This window comes from Canis lupus, chromosome 28, assembly GCF_003254725.2.
Source record: "Canis lupus dingo isolate Sandy chromosome 28, ASM325472v2, whole genome shotgun sequence".
Classification (NCBI taxonomy): Eukaryota; Metazoa; Chordata; class Mammalia; order Carnivora; family Canidae; genus Canis; species Canis lupus.
Window position 1 is genome coordinate 12,699,811 of NC_064270.1, and position 18,888 is coordinate 12,718,698.

General features: G+C 39.0%; 1 protein-coding gene across 1 annotated transcript in view; it reads left to right on the forward strand.

Annotated features, from left to right (window-relative positions):
- The window catches only part of ENTPD7 (ectonucleoside triphosphate diphosphohydrolase 7), a 39,994-nt gene that overhangs the window by 14,674 nt on the left and 6,432 nt on the right, over positions 1 to 18,888 (forward strand). The window contains exons 4-12 of the mRNA XM_025466865.3: positions 544 to 749; positions 1,001 to 1,151; positions 5,307 to 5,410; positions 7,493 to 7,549; positions 10,084 to 10,217; positions 12,674 to 12,840; positions 14,920 to 15,244; positions 16,811 to 16,896; positions 18,476 to 18,637. Coding sequence (XP_025322650.1) covers positions 544 to 749; positions 1,001 to 1,151; positions 5,307 to 5,410; positions 7,493 to 7,549; positions 10,084 to 10,217; positions 12,674 to 12,840; positions 14,920 to 15,244; positions 16,811 to 16,896; positions 18,476 to 18,637 — 1,392 coding nt within the window. The remainder of the gene's footprint in view (positions 1 to 543; positions 750 to 1,000; positions 1,152 to 5,306; positions 5,411 to 7,492; positions 7,550 to 10,083; positions 10,218 to 12,673; positions 12,841 to 14,919; positions 15,245 to 16,810; positions 16,897 to 18,475; positions 18,638 to 18,888) is intronic.

The following is an 18,888-nucleotide window of genomic DNA, read 5'->3' on the forward strand; positions in this document are numbered from 1 at the left end:
AATACATTTTTTATTAATGCAAGTCTAGCAATAAAAAGTACAAAGCAAAAAGCCCCATAAATTTTTACCATCTAGAAATACATATAACTGATAATCATTCCAGAGTATTCGTTGTTTATATACAGAAAGGATAGATAGAAGAGAAATCATTAGGATTCATTTAGTTGACTCGTGTGCATAACAAACTGCCCTGTATCTTAGCAGCTTATAACAACAAAAACCAGTTATTTACTCAGGCCTAGAAGCTCTTTAAAGTTGGTAAGAGATTTGGTACTCCAGCCAGTTTCAGAACTGCCCCCAAACCTGGAGTAATCTTTTAGTTTTCTGATTTCAGTGGCCTCCAGGCAAGCAAATCAGTTGTTGCCTCATATGTATATACATCAGTAACTATGGTCAGTGTTGTTTCATTCCTTAAAATGTGTGGTTCCATGTGGCTGGCACATGTAGCCAATTAATGAAGACTCATGAACAAATGAACTAAAGCAGTGGTATCTTTTGTGGACCCAGATACTTGATACCAGTTTCTCTTTCTGCCTGACTTAGGTATTTGGCTCGAGTAGGGGAGCTTGAAGCAACGGACACTGAAGACCCAACTCTGAATTATGGACTTGTTGTGGACTGTGGCAGCAGTGGCTCCCGGATTTTTGTTTATTTCTGGCCAAGACATAATGGCAACCCCCATGATTTGCTGGACATCAAACAGATGAGAGACCGCAACAGCCAACCAGTGGTTAAAAAAATCAAGCCAGGTACTAATCAGAATATATTTTGTTGGCAGTCTCTTTTTATCTGATTACAGGCATGAGAGAGGAGAGAAGAAAAGAGGGAGAAAGAAAGCTACTCTTTTTTCCTTGGGATTCTGGATCACAGGAAGGATATCTCATTCATTGCTGCTCCCATTCTCATAAATAAATGTTTAGGACCTTAAGCAGAACTTTATGGAGTATCAGACTTCTGACTCAATATGATCTGTTTTTTAAAGTACTTTTCCTTACTTAAGGAATCTCTGCAATGGCAGACACCCCGGAACATGCCAGTGATTACCTTCGTCCTCTGCTGAGCTTTGCTGCTGCTCATGTGCCTGTGAAGAAGCACAAGGAGACACCCCTTTACATCCTATGCACAGCAGGCATGAGGCTTCTCCCTGAGAGGTGAGATGCAGGGTCTAAAAACACAGGAAAATGGGTGGCACAAGAGTTGCAAGCCTGATTCTATGCATTGTTTTCTGTAGCTCCCTGGTCTGAAGATGGGATGTGGGTATACCACACAGAGTAGGCAGATACACTAAAAGACTTCTTGCTCAAAATAGAGCAGAGCCACCCCTGCATGTAATTACTTCATAATCCTTTGTTCAAAGCTTCATGTCAGTTGCTTCTCTGGGATTGATATCTGTATGAGTGGCTGTAATGATCCTCAGTTTTGATGGAGAAGCAATGGCAATGTTGATAATTTTGGATCACTAGATGGGGAGCATAGTTACAGAAGGGTCGTAGGAGGTTCACCTGACTAGGTACCTGGATGCTAATAGGAAGGGCTCTGACTGCCTGGCTCCCTGGTGATAGTTGGTGCTGCTTGCAAAGCTCAGTCTCCATTGCTCTAGACCAGTTTTTTCAACCCCAGCCAGTCAAATCTTTTCCACCAGACCTTGGTAGTGTAATCCAGTATCTTGCCACCTGATCCCTCTTGCTTCTCTGGAAGAAGAGGAGGAGGAGAAAGGGGTAGTGGCTATACTAGGTCAGACCCCTTCAATACCTCCCTGACCCTTCCACACTTATTATGGTCCGGGGTGGGAGTAAACTCCCTTAACCTTAGAAATCATCCATTTGCAATGTTCAAATCCCATAAGCATCAGGTATTTTTTATTAGCTTAAATATATTTTCTTGGTGAATAACAGTTCCCTTTTCCAGAAAGTTGTATTTTGTATTCTTGGCCAGCAACAATAAAAACCTCAGCCATGCATGTAGGGGTTCATGCTGCTTATGCTAGATGTGCCAGATAACATAACATTGGCCCACAGTTCTTTCAGTGGACTTCTTTCCTTCTGTTTAGATATGAGGTTACTGGTTTACTATCTGGTTTACTGTTGAGAAGGAGATTATTTTGTATAAGCCATTTGTGGAAATGAGAGACCTTTTAGCTCCTTATTTTTCCATAAATCTTGGCCTTTAAAAATTTTTGTTTCATTTTTATTTTTAAAAACAAATTTAAAATATTATAGCTGCATTAAAGGAAATATTAAAAGTAAAAAAAAAAACAAAAACATAAACTTGCATTCCTACTACTCCATCAAAATGTTTCATTTCATCACATTCCCTTCTCTCTGTACATCTATATGTAGTTCTACAAAGTTGTAACCATACTATGCATGCAATTTAGGATTTTTGGTTTTGACATAAGTAATATTCACATAGTTCAAAATTTAGAAATCCTGGCAAGATATGGGTGACACTCAGGTCTGTGAGTGATCTGCAGTTAACACCAAAGAAGGAGGAGGATGGCCAGAGAAAAAGCTGATTCAGAAGTCAAAAAGGCAGAGCTAACAAGGAAGGTGATGGTTTGGCCACATTTTGTGGGTCTGGAGCAAAAGAGGATTGTCTCATCTCCTGATGCCACTCAGCACTGACTCTGTCAAAAAGGTTTCCATCCAGACAAAACCCACTATGTAGCTCTATTCCATTTGTCTAAGATGTTCACTGTCTGCATGGAAGCTCTGAATATTAATATTTATTTATCTTAAGGATTTGTGAAGAGCTTGCTTTTTTTTTTTTTAAGTTTCTTTTTTAAAATTTTTATTTATTTATGATAGTCACACAGAGAGAGAGAGAGAGAGAGGCAGAGACACAGGCAGAGGGAGAAGCAGGCTCCATGCACCAGGAGCCCGACGTGGGATTCGATCCCGGGTTTCCAGGATCGCGCCCTGGGCCAAAGGCAGGCGCTAAACTGCTGCACCACCCAGGGATCCCTTTTTTTTTTTTTTTTTTTTTTAAAGATTTTATTTATTTATTCATGAGAGACAGAGAGAGAAAGGCAGAGACACAGGCAGAGGGAGAAGCAGGCTCCATGCAGAGAGCCCGACGTGGGCCTTGATCCCAGGTCTCCAGGATCACACCCCGGGCTGCAGGCGGCACTAAACCGCTGTGCCAGCGCTGCCCAAGAGCTTGCCTTTTAACTTGTCTTCTGATAATCTCCTCTAATAATGCCTGGATCTATGAAATCATTGCTACCTCTTGAGGCAGCCATAGTTGTTGACATAAATGTAACCACCACTGTAAGAGCCTGTTTTGTATAATTAATGCTTTACTAATTTATTAGCATTTGTGAGCAGTATTCAAAATGGGTTCAAATCACCTGGACTATATTTTGATATATGTTAGCACTAGGTTTTCTTTCTTTGCCAAAGCCTGAACTAACAATTTGTTTTACCCCATTTTCATTTTATAATGGAACTATCCTTAAAAATTACAAAGATAGTAAAGCTGATATTTAAGAGAAAAGAAAAACTTTCAGGATGCCTGGGTGGCTTAGTGGTTGAGTGTCTGCCTTTGGCTCAGGGCGTGATCCCAGAGTTCTGGGATCAAATCCCACATTGGGCTCCCTGCCAGGGGCCTGCTTTTCCTTCTGCCTATGTCTCTGCCTCTCTCTGTATCTCTCATGAATGAATAAATAAAATCTTTGAAAGAAAAAAAAGAAAAAGAAAAGAAAAACTTTTGTTATGGGGAAATTTCAAACCTCAAAAAAAATAGAACAGCATAATGAAACCTTATTTTCTTACCACTCAGTTTCAACAATTACCAACATTTTGCCACTGAAGTTTTTTTTTTTGAAGTTTTTTTAAAATAAACAATAATTGAATTTTAGAGAACAAAAGTTCTATTCTGTGCATACATGAAGAATTTTTTTATTGTTTAATATGAATTGGGATCATATTATGTGTGTTGTTTAGAACCTTTTAGAACTCAAAATATATCAGACATCTTTTCACGTCAATATGTATGGATATAAATCGACCTCATGTCTTTTAACATCTGTCTAGTATCCCATGGTATGGGTACACCACAGATTATTTAACCAATACCTAATGATATGCATTTAGGTTATTTTCACTTTTTCATTGTTATAAATAATGCTGCAGTATTCTCTTCTTTTTGTATTCTTATCTGACAATTTCCTTGAAATAAATTTCTAAAAGTGTAATCGCTGGTCAAAGGTTAAAGACATTAAATATTTGGATACATAGTCCTGGGTTGATCTTAGAAAGTCATACGAGTAATTTATATTCCAAGCAGCAGTGTATGTTGACACCTATTCTCCTGTATCATCACCAATACCAGCAAGCCCTCTTCTTGAAACATACCCATAGGGAGGGCAAAACAGTCCCTCTCATTCCACATGTAAAATTCTTACTGTAAGAATTTAAAACATATAACAGTGATCTTTTTTGGAAACCATATTTGATAGTATATTGGGAAACTATTACTTTAAATATATTCTTCACGTTTAAGTGTTAACATTCTCTACTAAGTTGTGCCAACAACTATGTGAGCCAATGTAATATTTTTGTAATGAATAACTTTAAAAATCCAAGATAATTGCTCTTATTTTTAACCATTTTCTCTAAATTCATATTATTACTTCTAGCTTTGTGACTTTGCTTTTCTTTAATAGCACTGTAACACAAAACTTTAGAGGAGAAAACAACCCTGGATACTAAGACTCAAACTGTCCCAAATTGTTACAACCTTTAGATTTTGATCCTGATCTGGGTTTTTCAAAAAATATTTTTATAAAGAAAAAAACCCCAACCCTCAAAACGTTCATTGTTGACTTGTGTAAAGGATTATTAAAAACTTGTGTACCTAACAGTGCTCGTCATGTGGTAACGTGAGGCCTTGTTTCTGTGTTGAGTAAGAGCTGAGGATGAGATTGTGTTCCTCAGTCGAACAGCTTCTGTTCACAGCAGCTAGGGATCATGTAATTATGAAACCATGCTTCCTGCCACTTAAACATATTCAGCCTGTGAGAGGCACAGAACCATAGTCTCATCTTTTAACACTATTTGAATGGTAAAATTATATAAAGGAAAATTATTACTAGTACCATATTACCTTTTATGTAGGAGGATGTACCTTGAATGCAATTTAAACCTTTGAAATCAAAAGAGCAACCAAAAGAAGCAGGACTCAACTTGGTGGATGGGCTATGTGAGCAGTGAGTGGTAACAAGTCTGAGTAGAAGGTCAAGTTGAAGCTAATTGTGAGAAGAGTGTTTAATGATTAACTTTTATGGTTTTTGTTTTTTCTTGCAGAAAGCAGTTGGCCATCTTGGCTGATCTAGTGAGAGATTTACCGCTGGAGTTTGACTTCCTCTTTTCCCAATCTCAGGCAGAAGTGATCTCTGGGAAGCAGGAAGGTACTGGGCCTTGAGGGATGTACTGTTTCAGCTCCAGCCAACCGTGGCATAGTCTCTCTGGTGGGGGTTAGGATTACTTTCTATATTTGATTTTTGTTTTTCTTCAAATAATTTTCTTCATTCTGCTGTATAGTTGTTTTTTTGTTTTGTTTTGATTATTTAGATATTCTGCAATGGTATCTGTTTTAGAATGCTGCTTCTAGAGGGAAGGAGGTGGGGGATGGGGTAACTGGGTGATGGACATTAAGGAGAGCACGTGATGTTATGAGCACTGGGTGTTACATAAGACTGATGGATCACTAAACTCTACCTCTGAAACCAATAATACTCTCTATGTTAATTAAATTTAAATTTTAAAAAATGGAAAAAAGAATGCTGCTTCTAAAAGTCATGTTTATATTTGTTTGTAATTTTGTGCTAAGTACTATGTTTATAAGAATGTATTAGTATTTAGTGATTATTCCAAATGGATATTTGGTTAGCTAATTGGAGTTTTGAAAACATACATATTTCTCTGAGTTCTACTGAGTTTGCCAAATTCAAATGTAAAGCAAATTATTAGATAAGGGGGAAACTAGTTTTAGGGGATGATCAGGATGATCATTACTTACTTTTCTTTTGTTACAGCCTCTCCGTTTGTTGCATTTCCTGTGCAGAACTGATGCTTACCTAAAAGCTTGTACTACTATTGGGTTTGAAGTTTGGGGGTGGAGTTGAATGTGTTCTCCTGTGGCCCAAATGTGGCCTGTATGACAAATTATGTTTCCATTTCTTGAAAAAGAAAAACCTGTGTATTCTAGTTGCAGTTCACTTAAGGGAAAGGATTTACCCTTTTCAATTTCAGTATTGCATTTTTCAGTCCTAAAATTTACATTTGGTTCTCTTTTTTATATTCTCTTTCTTTGCTGAGACTGCCTATCTTTTAATTCATGCTAAGACTGCTCTTATTTCTTGATTATATAGCTTCTTTAATATCTCTGATAATTCTGACATCTGGTCCTTTCCCTTATGAGTTGAGATTTTCCTAGTTCTTTTTATGCTAAGTAATTTTATATTGTATCCTGGACATTTTGAATGTTACATTATGAGACTCTGGGTCTTTTTTCAAAAATAAGGAGAATATTGATTGATTGATTTAGCAGGGAGTTGACCTGGTTAGGTTCATGCCTCAAGTTCTGACTTGCTTTCTGTTGGCTATAAAGATTCTATTATAGGCTTCAGTTTTCAAAGTCTTGGCACTGCTATTTGGATTTGCTCCATTTGTGTGTTACCCAGTGACCAATCTAGAACTGGGCATAGCCCATACAAATGGGTTGTCTAGCCAGTAGTTCAGTTCTCAGAACCTTTGGTATATTGTTCAGAGTGAGATCCATTTATGTGTAGGTTGTCTGTGAGCCCTTCAGAGTTTTAGGTACCTTGTCCAACTTCTACCTCCACCCCTGAAGGATTGCCTGGGGTGGCAGAGAACAAAATAAAGGGGAAATAACCTAAGGGATTTTCCTCCATTCTTTCTGAGCCTTTAGAGTCCCTTTTAATGTTCCTTGGACCAGAAAGCAAGGTCTTGAAGTTCTTTCTTTCTACACCTGTATGTCCTTTTGTGTTTCAAGCTGCTTTTGAGTCTAGGCTAGGCAAAATCTAGGGGGAAAATGGGAAACTCACTACTGGTTTGGTGGTCCTTTAACTTCTGATCTCTGTCTCAGTATGCCCGTTATTATTTCCTTTCAGACATTTCACAGATTTGCTCCATATGGCCCATTCAAAGTTTACACTTCTTTTCAGTGGACAGACAGGATGGAGTGTGCTTATTCTATCTTGCCCAGAACCAGAACTTCAAGATTCATATTTTTTACCATGTGTTTTTACACATTAATCCCTAATCATTTGTAGGAAATTTAGACAATGCAAATCATTTTAAAGGGAAAAGCATCATAAGATACTTTCAATTCATACATTGAGTGTGTGGAATTAAATGCTCTCATTACCTTTTTCTAAGAAAAGGAGGAAAAGAGTGGCCCTGGAAAGAGGTGTAGACATGATTTAGCAATAGAGAATTAAATGAGGACTTTTATGTTTATTACTTAGGAGTTTACGCATGGATTGGAATCAACTTTGTTTTGGGAAGATTCGACCATGAGGATGGTAAGTAATGCATCTTACGACAGTTCTGAGCACTGAAGGTTTATGTTGTAACCCAGCAGTAGAACCTAAGTACTACATTTGAGTTGAGTTGTTTGAGTCTTTCTTTCTTCTTTCATTTTAAAAAACTCTATTAAGATATTTCATTTTCTAGTCCTAATTTGCCTTCTTTTATTTCTTTTTAGCTTCTTAATATTGGAAAGTTGCAAACATTCACAGAAGTAAAGAATAAAATGAATCTTCATGAACCCATTACCCAGACTCAACACTGATTAGTGGTTGGCTAGTTTTTTGGCCCCACATTCCATACAACACAGGTTTTTTTTCCTATTGGATTTTTAAAAAAGATTTATTTATTCATTTTTAGAGAGAGAGAGAGTGAGAGCTAGAGAGTGAGAGTGGGGAGAGGGGCAGAGGGAGAGAATCTCAAGTAGACTTCCTGCTAAGCATGGACCCCAACCCCATGATCTCAGGACCCACGAGATCATGACCTGAGCTGAAACCAAGAGTCAGATGCTTAACCAACTGAACCACCCCTCTTACTGGATTTTTAAAAGAAAATCCAACATATCATTTTATCTTCATGTACTTCATGAAGGAGTTTCTCACCAATGAGGAGTTTCAAAACCAATGATATATCTGCAATGGCATTTTTATTTTTTTAAAGATTTTATTTATTTATTCATGAGAGAGAGAGAGAGAGGCAGAGACATAGGCAGAGGGAGAAGCAGGCTCCATGCAGGGAGCCTGACATGGAACTCGATCCCAGGTCTCCAGGATCATGCCCTGGGCCCAAGGCAGTGCTAAACTGCTGAGCCACCCGGGTTGCCCTGCAATGGCATTTTTAAACTTAAAGTTAACAATTTCTAATATCATGTAATATCCATCTACCCAGGTAGAGATTTACCTTATATCTCAAGAATATTTATTTGCAGTTGTCTTGTTAAAATTAGAATCTGAATGAGGATCACAAGTTATGTTTGATCAGTTTCTTAATCTAAAACAATTAACTTACCCCCTCCCACCTCTTTTCCTCAAATTGTTCATTAAAAAATAAAAAACTAGGTCACTTGATAGAATAATTTTGACACATTCTTGATTTGGTTGACTGCACTTTTGTGAGGTCTTCAACATGCTTCTCATTCCTCCTTATGTCTTATAAATTGGAGATTAGATATAGAAGTTTGATTAGACACAGATTCAATTCTTTTGACAAGAGTAAATCATAAATAAAGATTGGTGCTAAGTGTTTCCTACTACATTACATCAAGAGTTTTATAATGTCTGGTTGTCCCACTTTTAGTCATGTTAAGACTGGTCAGGTATTCAGGATTCAGATATTGTTAGCCTGATCTAATCTATAATAAAAATTCCCCAGCCACTTTTCAATTAATGGTTATAGTAGCCAGTTGTGATATTTTCTTAGATCCATTTTCATTAGAGGTTGCAAAATGGTGATTTTTCTAATTCCTTCAGCTCTTCTGCATTTAACAGCTTGGATTTTTATATAGGACCATTATATCACTGTTCTTTTTAGTGCTCAAATTATACCATCAGTGGCCAGTAGGAGCACCCTTAGGTTGGCTCCTATACATTTTAACATCCCAATAATCTTTTATATTTCCCTTGCTTTTTGGCACACTAAAGTATTCCATGTTCATCTTGTATGTTTTCTACCTTAGACCTAGCATCAGCCATTTTTTAAGGAGCCCTAGTTTCTTTTACTGGAAAATGGTATTTAGAGACTCTGGATGCCAGGGGTGCTCATTGTTCCTGGATTATCCTTGCCTCTAGGCCCTTTCAGTGAACAGAGCTAGAAAATATGTATTTTTAGAAAGAGAAAAATAAATCATGATTTCATAGTGATAGTTCCAGTTTGTATTTAAAATTATAAGATTATTGCTTAATATCTTTGATGTTTTACTTACAGATTTTTTCTTTTATGCTATTTCTTTTTTTAAAATTTGTTTATATTGAAGTTTGATTTGCCAACATATAGTATAACACCCAGTGCTTATCCCAGCAAGTACCCTCCTCAGTGCCTGTTACCCAGCTACCCCAACCCCCCGCCCACCTCCCCTTCCACAACCCTTTGTTCGTTTCCCAGAGTTAGGAGTCTCATGATTTGTCTCCCTTTTCCCACTCAGTTCCCCTCCTTTCCCTTATAATCCTTTTCACTATTTCTTATATTTCTAAAGATATTAATATAAACATTTGCTTTGTTTCCTAATATATGCTTAATGGCTTAAAATAATAATACCAATAAAAGTATTTTCAATAAGACTACTACAATGCAGTTTAAGATATCTATTTGCTCTTATTGTCATTAAGATACATTCTATAAGGGATATAGTAAAAATGCTGTGTTTTTAAGTTACTTGAAAGAATTCTCTATAATATATAGTTGATATAGTTAGATTAATTTATTTCCGTTTGCTCTTCATTTTTTAAGGGATTTCTGTTTGAGTTTTTTTTCCCTTTTGATTTAATTTTGTTTTTTAATTACTAGATCCTTTCTGTTCCCTTATCTATTTCAGAATCAGATGCCGAGGCTCCCCAGGAACTGGCAACAGGGCGCAGAAGAACAGTAGGGATACTGGATATGGGAGGAGCCTCTCTTCAAATTGCTTATGAAGTTCCTACCTCAACCTCGGTCCTTCCTCCAAAACAGGTATTTTACCTTTTAGAGAAATTCAGTTGCTAGAAATGCCAGTATTTGGGAAGGAAGGGCACTGTCTTTGAACTTAGACCAACTTGCCTGGGTCCCAAATATTTGTTCATCTACTTGCTAGCTAATATTATCTTGGGTAGGTTACCTTTCGGAGTCTTAATTTCCTCATATATAAAAAGAGAATAATAATAGTATCTATATCATACAGTTGGGAAGTTGAAATGATGCCATGTATGTAAAGCACTTAACAAACTTTCTGGCATGTGATGGATGTTTAATATATTCTAGCAATTATAATTATATTCCCTATCTCCTAGGGCTGCCTGAAGATTAAACATGATAATACATATAAATCCAAGATGTTGTTTCCTTTCCCTGACTTATGATTCCATTCATTCTTGTGGTTCTAATATTCCTTACCTGACTAGAATGTAAGGAATGTATCTTGAAGTTTTATCATAGGAAAGAGAAAGGCAGACAGTTATTAAATACCTATTATGTGCAAAGAATAAGACCTACTGCACCTCAAAGGTTATAATCTATCAATGAAGACCGCATGTGATAACAAGCAGACCATGACAGTGCTATCATTTGATCTAAACCAAGGTTTCTCATCATTGTCACTATTGACATTTTGGGCTAAATCAATTTTGTTGTAGAGGGCTGTCCCATGCAAAATAGCTTCATCCCGGGCCTCTACCAGATGTCAGTAATGTCCTACCCCTGCTCCATGAATGGGAATCATGCTGGCTTGTTACCTGGGTCTTGGATGATAGCAGGCTTTTGCATAATGGAGGTGGAGAAGACCACCTGTGTGGAGGGAACAGTATGCACAAGGACACAAAAGAAACAGCAAAGAGCCCAAAATGTCCAGGGAATGGTGAATAGCCTGTTGCAGTGTAGGATTTTCCAGTGTTGTGTAGCTAAGTCTAGGAAGGTAAGATGAAGTTAGATGGTGAGGAGTCTTGGGTATCATGCTAGGGAATTTCACTTTTATATCTATAGATGGAGGAGAATCAACAAAAGTTTTTGAATAGTGCATACAGATGGGCCTCAGTTTCATCTGTGAAATAATTAAACTCTGAAGGTCCTTCTCAGCTCTGTATTATGTGGCTGTGATCTAAATGATTTTTTAGGAAAATAATTTTGGTGTCAATAGGAGAAAGAAATGTAGGTCAGGGAACATTAGGTAAGAAGTAATAAGGGCTAAATGAGGAAATATAAGTGGAAACGGAATGGAGGGGACAGATTTCAGGGATATTTTGAAATAAAAAAAGCCATGTAGTGCTGTGGGTGGGGTGGAGAGGGATGGCCAGTGATACTGAGGTTCCTCCCTGGGTACTTGGTAGGGTAAGGAGCCCAGTTACTGAGAGAGACCTCATGGTAAAGTATGGATTGATGGTAAGCTAATCAGTATGGTCGAGGTGGTTTGGGTGAGAGTGATTTTCTGGTCTCTAGCCCAAGTCCTGCAACCAGTGGGTTCAGTTTTGAGTATGTTGAATTTGAAATATCTGAGGAACACATGTGTCTAAATTTGAAATATCTGAGGAACCCAGCAAGATTGTTGGAAATGTGGTTTTGACAATCAGCAGGTGTCTGTGCAAGATTTGGAAATTTGGGGAACTAAGTTGTAAGACATTTTAGTCTATATTTGTTAGTATGTTGTTAGCAAGTAAACTGAAGGCATGGTTCCAGTAAGTGGTACTGATCCTTAAAGTCTTAAACAAATGACTTTTGTGTTTGTGCAGGTTTAGAAAGCAATGCTGGTATAGAAAGTATACTTGCAAGCAACAAATTAGATGTATTCATAGCTATATAATGGTCTTAAAGATGGATCTTAGTGCTTGATAAAGAAGAAAAAGAACAATGAGACATAACACAATAGCACTTTACAAAATATAAGTAATCAGGATGCCTGAGTGGCTCAGCGGTTGAGTGTCTCCCTTTGGCTCAGTTCGTGATTCTGGGGTCCAGGGATTGAGTCCCATATAGGGCTCCCTGCAAAGACCCTGCTTCTCCCTGTTTGTGTTTATGTCTCTGCCTCTCTCTCTGTGTCTTTCATGAATAAATAAAATCTTTTTTTTTCCTGATGATAAAAATAGTACATTCTCATTTTGGAAAATTGGAAAATCAGGGAAGTATATGCAAGAAAATGACATCATCTGTTATAACGATTCTGCCTTTTAGAACTATATATAGTATTGTAGTCCTTAATTTGGTATTTGGTCTCTGTATATAGTATTGTAGTCCTTAATTTGGTATTTGGTCTCTGTACTGTTTGATGTAGGCTTGTCATTTTGTGTCTTTGTTGAAATAATGCTATGAAAATGAGAACGTTATAAGATACCTTCAAGAGTAGCTCCAGCGCACAGAGACTGGTGTAGTAGTGATGTCATAGCTTTATGTCAATCAACCAAAACCAAAATTCCCTTTTTTCTCTTTACATTGTATTATAGGAAGAAGAAGCAAAGATCCTGCTGGCTGAATTCAACCTGGGCTGTGATGTGCAACATACTGAACATGTGTATAGGGTTTATGTCACAACCTTCCTGGGTTTTGGGGGCAACTTTGCCCGGCAGCGCTATGAAGACCTTGTGCTGAATGAAACTCTTACCAAAAATAGGTACTTTTTGGCCTGGACATCCATGCCTCTGAAACAGAATGTTGTTGGGGTGCAGATACTCATATCCTACTAAGATAGATAGGTCCTTGCTTCTTCCTCCTTCCTAACCACCCCTGTCAATGCGATAGTGTTGCTTAGAGACCCTCTGCTAGTAGGTCCACTCGATCTACATGAGGGTACATTCTCGTCTTTGCAGTTCAGACTCCAAAAAGTACAGCAGCTTGTTGGGACCTCTTATAGTGTCCTGTTTCAGAAATGGTATCATAGGGTAAGTAAGATTAAATTCTTTTTTGTTTTTTTAAGTTTTTGTTTTGTTTTGGTTTTTGTTTTTAATTTATTTGACAGAGAGAGCACAAGCAGGGGGAGTGGCAGCAGAGGGGGAGGGAGAAGCAAGCTCCTCGCTGCTAAGGGAGTTTTTATGAGTCTCAACTACCAAAAGTTCACAGTATTTTGGGAGAATCCTGTTATCCCAGATGATTAATGAATACGTTAAAATCAGTGTGTTTGCACTGGGAAAATACTCTTACATCTGTACTCCTGTTGCTCAGGCTGTGGGCACTGCAGCATCTGAAGAACAGTTATGAGAGTTTCACACCAATTTTGTTAGCTGCTGTGCTTCTTTTTCCATTTCCTTCCTTTGTTGTTCTGCTACCCTTTTCTCTTTGTCTGCCATTTTCTGCCTCAGAACTTGCCAGGCTGCATCATCATCCTCTCATGTATTGGTATTTTCTTGCCATGTACCCAAATTCCTAATTCAGAAGACTTATTCTTCATCTCATATAGCTGCTAATCTAGAGAAACCTGTGCTTTCTGGGATGTCAAAATGTAACGGTTCTTTCTTCTTCTTCCTTCTTCCTCCTTCCTCCTTCTTCTTCCTTCTTCCTTCTTCCTTCTTCCTTCTCCCTCCTCCTCCTCCTTCTCCCTCCTCCTCCTCCTTCTCCCTCCTCCTTCTCCCTCCTCCTTCTCCCTCCTCCTTCTCCTTCTCCCTCCTCCTCCTCCTTTCTTCTTCTTTTTTTTAAGAGAGAGTGAGCAGGGGTTGGGTAGGAGTAGAGGGAGAGAGAGAATCTCAAGCAGGCTCCATGCCCAGTGCAGAGCCTGTTGCAGGGCTTGATTCTATGACCCTGAGATCATGACCTGAGCTGAAATCAACAGTCGGATGCTCAACCAACTGAGCCATCCAGGTGCCCCTGGTTCTTTCATCTTAATATTTTCTGAGGTGTTTTTTTTTTTTTTTAAATAGTTGATATCACATCCTTAAAATAGGTTCCAGTCATTTCAAAGCATTCTGTGGTGTTGCCACATTTCTACTACACCCTTCAGTCTTTACCCTCGTGGGGACTTCATCCCAGGAAGTCCTCTCTTCAACGTATGTGTCTTTAGGAACTGGTGCATAATAACCTGTGGTTGGCAACATTTTTGGTCTTCACTTAATGTCTATTCTTGGCCAGGTCTGTATTTCATCTCTTTAGGAATGGGAATATTGTTGCTGGGCAAGTGCTGACTTGAAACAGCCAGAACCATGTGGTGGCCACAGTGGGGATGAAAATCTGCACTGTCCCTCCCATCCCCAGGAGGGGGCAGGCATGTCTTCCTTCCTGTTGCCAGAAGTTGTCACTGAACCACTGACATGGTCCCCTCTTCAGGAGCCTCCCCTGGGCCTTCCCTCTTTACCTCCTCCCAGGTGTTTTGTTAAACATTAGAACTGTACTCAGTGTGGTGATATCTTGGTACTTTAAAGAGGCCAGTGGGAATGAAGACTAGATGGAGACAGCAGATTAACATTTCCAGTTTCACTCTACATTGGGAGATATACACGTGGACTAAAAGGTTGAACAAAATTTGATCATTGCCATATCTCCCCCCCCTTTTCTTCTTTCTTTCAACTAAACTGGATTTGCTTAAGGTAAATGTTGATGCGTTATGACTACATGATAAAACTCCAGTCTTGTTTCTAGGGATGCCATGTAAAACAAGGTATCTGTGAAGTGCATTCTTGGGCCAGCTTCTTAAGCTAGGTGTTTCTTAGAAGAGGTTGAGGACATTAGTGATGTGTTTTGTTTGTTTTTGTCATTGTGACAGGTTGCTGGGCCAAAAGACGGGTCTGAGTCCGGACAATCCATTTCTGGATCCCTGCCTGCCTGTGGGCCTCACAGATGTGGTAGAGAGGAACAGCCAGGTGCTACATGTGCGAGGAAAAGGAGACTGGGCATCTTGCGGGGCAATGCTGAGCCCCCTACTGGCTCGCTCCAATACCAGCCAGGCTTCGCTGAATGGCATCTACCAGTCGCCAATTGACTTCAACAACAGCGAGTTCTACGGTTTCTCTGAATTTTTTTACTGTACAGAGGATGTGTTACGCATCGGTGGCCGATATCATGGGCCAACATTTGCCAAAGCTGCTCAGGTAAATTGTTTATAATAAAGATACCTCATGCCAGCAGCAGCCATTTGTTGGATGTCTGACTTTGTGCCAGATGCTGTGCAAAGAGCTTTGCATGCCTGATCTCTCTGGATTCTTCACAGGGGCCCCATGAGCCCTCATTTTATAGATGAAAAAGTGGACTCAGAAGTTAAGGAAACCGCTGTGCCATACTGTCTTTAAATTCATTAAGCTTAGGTTTCCATGCACGTCCTGATCACCCAAATTATCACCCAAGTCCAAAATTGTTGTGTTAGCTAATGGTTTTTCCTCTAGTTTTCCCATAATCATGTTTAATGTTTGTGGCCAAGAGTGTCATCCCTAGATATTTTTCCCCTTACTGAGTATTCTCAATTGTATTGTGCTTTTGGAGATGATGTCTCACAGGTGGGCAAGTGTACTTTCATTTTCTTGGTTTGGATTATTAGGAGGCCAGAATGGTGTATAGGGTCACTTGGAATATTAGAAAGATTTTGGGAAAAGCAATGTCAATGGAAGTATTAAGACCAAAATACAGAAGAGATAAAAATTCATTTAGAGCATATATACAACATTAATAGCTTATGGGCTTAAATCATTAGTTACCTGAACAAGTAAAGTTTAGCTAGCTTTCTATACCTCCTCCTTTTTTAAAAAAAGATTTATTTATTTGTTTTAGAGAGAGAGAGAGAGCGAGAGCAGGTAAGCAGAGGGAGGGGCAGAGAGAAAGGGAGAGTATAGCTCTTTTATTATTTTTTTTAAAGATTTTATTTATTTGAGGAAGAGTGCACATTTGCACATGAGTTGGGAGAGGTGTATAGGGGGAGGAAGAGAGAGAGAATATCAAGCAGACTCCACACTGAGCAGGGTGCCCAACTCGGGGCAGGATCCCACCACTAGAGAATGAAAGTAATGAATGAAATGTGAGCATTTATGTCATCTAACACACTCTATGTATGTGTATATGTATGTATGTACACGTGCATGTATATCTGGTTATTGTCTGTCTCACCACGAGAATGTGAGCTTCATGAGGGCAGAAAGTTTGGTCTGTTTTGTTCACTGCTAGATCTCCCTGGCACCTAGAGTGGTACCTGGCACAAAGCAGACATTCAGGAAATGTTAGTTTACTGATCAAACCAAAAGGAATGATTCCTCTAGGGAGAACGACAATATGGAGACTGGCCAGTAGTAGAAGTTTGACCACTCTGTACCATCTGCGTTACCTGCTCATGTTAGTCTTACATAGAGCAGAATGAGGCTCCCTTTGGCTTTGGTGTTGCTATTCCTGGTTCTAACCTTATCTCTGTCTGAAGCCAAAGAGGCTCAGGAGCCATACTAGGCTGGCTTTGTATTGGACTTGAGTTGATGGGAATAAAAAGGAGACCCTTAGCAGCCTGGATTTTGGCACTTGCGTTGCACAGTGTCCAGTGAATGAATATAGTGCTCCCATTTTCCTTTGTCAACTAGTAGCCCCACAAGTTAACTTTAGACAGGGAGCAGCTGTGATGGTAGGGAAGTTAGAGTTTGGCTTTCATTTTGTGTTGCACCATTTCTGTGCAATTGTTCCAGGATTACTGTGGCATGGCTTGGCCAGTACTAACTCAGAGATTCAAGAATGGCCTCTTTTCATCACATGCAGATGAGCATCGACTCAAGTAAGTGACTTCCTTTTCTCCCCTGGATGTGCCCTGAAAACGTAGATGGCAGATTATAATGAGGGAGAGAGAGCAAGTAAGAGTACAGGTGGGATCTTATATTGAAAGAGAATTTGATTATTTTAGATTTTGGCTTTCTGAGCAATAGGGGCCAAAATAGCAAGCCTAGTTTAACAAAGCCGAGGAAAACCAGAGTTACCAAAAGATATGAGTGGCTTGAAATCAAAAGTGGTGGGCTTTCTTAATTAAAATATGGAACATGCAGAAAAGTAGAAAGAAAAGTAACACAAACCTCACCCAAGCTTCAGCAAATGCCAATATTTTGCCAGTTTGGTTCATCAGTCCTTCCATTTTGTAAACATTTGTAAAATATTTTATTTTATTTTTTTTAAAACGATTTTATTTATTTATTCATGAGAGGCACACAGAAAGAGAGAGGCAGAGACACAGGCAGAGGGAGAAGCAGGCTCCATGCCGGAAGCCTGATGTGGGACTTGATCCCAGGACTCCAGGATCACACCCTGGGCCGAAGGCAGGTGCTAAACTGCTGAGCCACCCAGGGATCCCCATTTGTAAAATATTTTAAACATAAAAATAAAACAGTATCGTGAGCTCCCGTGTACCTGTTACTCTGCTTCTCTACCAATGGTTATCAATTTCTGCCCAATCTTGTTGCATTGATTTTCCCACCCTTCTATTCCCCTCCTACTGCAGCTGGGTTATTTTGAAGCAAATCCCAGACATCATGTACATACACTTGTAGGTATCTCAGCAGGGTCCTAGAAGATAAGGACTCAAGAAAAGAAAAAGGGGGCACCTGGTGGCTTAGTTGGTTAAGCGGCTCTTGATTTTGGCTCAGGTCATGATCTCAGGGTTGTGAGATTGAGCCCCACATCGGGCTCTGCGCTGGGCGTGGACCCTGCTTGAGATTCTCTTCCTTTCCATCTGCCTCTACCCCTGCCCTCTTAAAAAAAAAGAAAAAGAAAACACAGTCACAATATCATTACTGCATGAAGGTGTTCTTCACTTTTGTGGAAAACATCAAGATAAAGTAGGCTCAGGTTTGGCTCCACCTAGAGGGGAGGAAGGTGAAGTGTAAAGAGAAATGTTGACCTCCAGTGAGAATATAATAGACAAGGGAGGGAGAGCACATTGTCTATGACCATCTTCCTACTCCCAGTTCAACAGATGAATCAGAAAGTGAAGAACATGTGAGAATTTAGCAAATTTTGTGTGCTGACACGTTTCATGAAGGACATTCCAGAATTATGAGGCAACTGAGGAGATAGATCCTAATGGTCATCTGGGTCAATACTGCCTTAATGAGAACATTTGTGCATTCTCACAATTGTAAAGTTTCCTTTCCCTCTCCATCTTGGTGACCAATAATACTACTGTAAATTTATGTGGGTTTTTTTTGTGGCTCACAGGGTATTAATATGTTGAAGTACTATGTAAATTTAAAGAAGTCATAAACTGCATTTATTACGTTGGTATATCAAAAAAAATAGAAAAAATTAGCATTAGAATTCTCTTTTTTCCTTCTTCTTCTTTAAAAAAATATTATTTTATCACACAGATATCAGTGTTTTAAATCGGCTTGGATGTACCAAGTCCTGCATGAAGGATTCCACTTTCCCTATGACTACCCACACCTGCAGACAGCCCAGCTGGTATATGACCGAGAGGTTCAGTGGACACTGGGAGCCATTCTGTATAAAACACGATTCTTACCACTCAGGTAAAGTGGACTGACCTGGCATCTTGAGATCAGAGGATGTAGGTTGGTGTCTCAGAATAGGTTTCTTAAGTGACCTCTCTCCCTCAACAAAGCATTCAAACTAAGTCCCTCTATTACTACCCCATGAAATATTATTTCTACCCAGGCATGTTGAAACAGAAAGAAGGCTTGAGAATTTAATCAGGAGTTTGTTCTTTAGCTTTGCAATTTCAGGAATTCAGTTTTATTTGTTCACCCATAATAAATCAGTC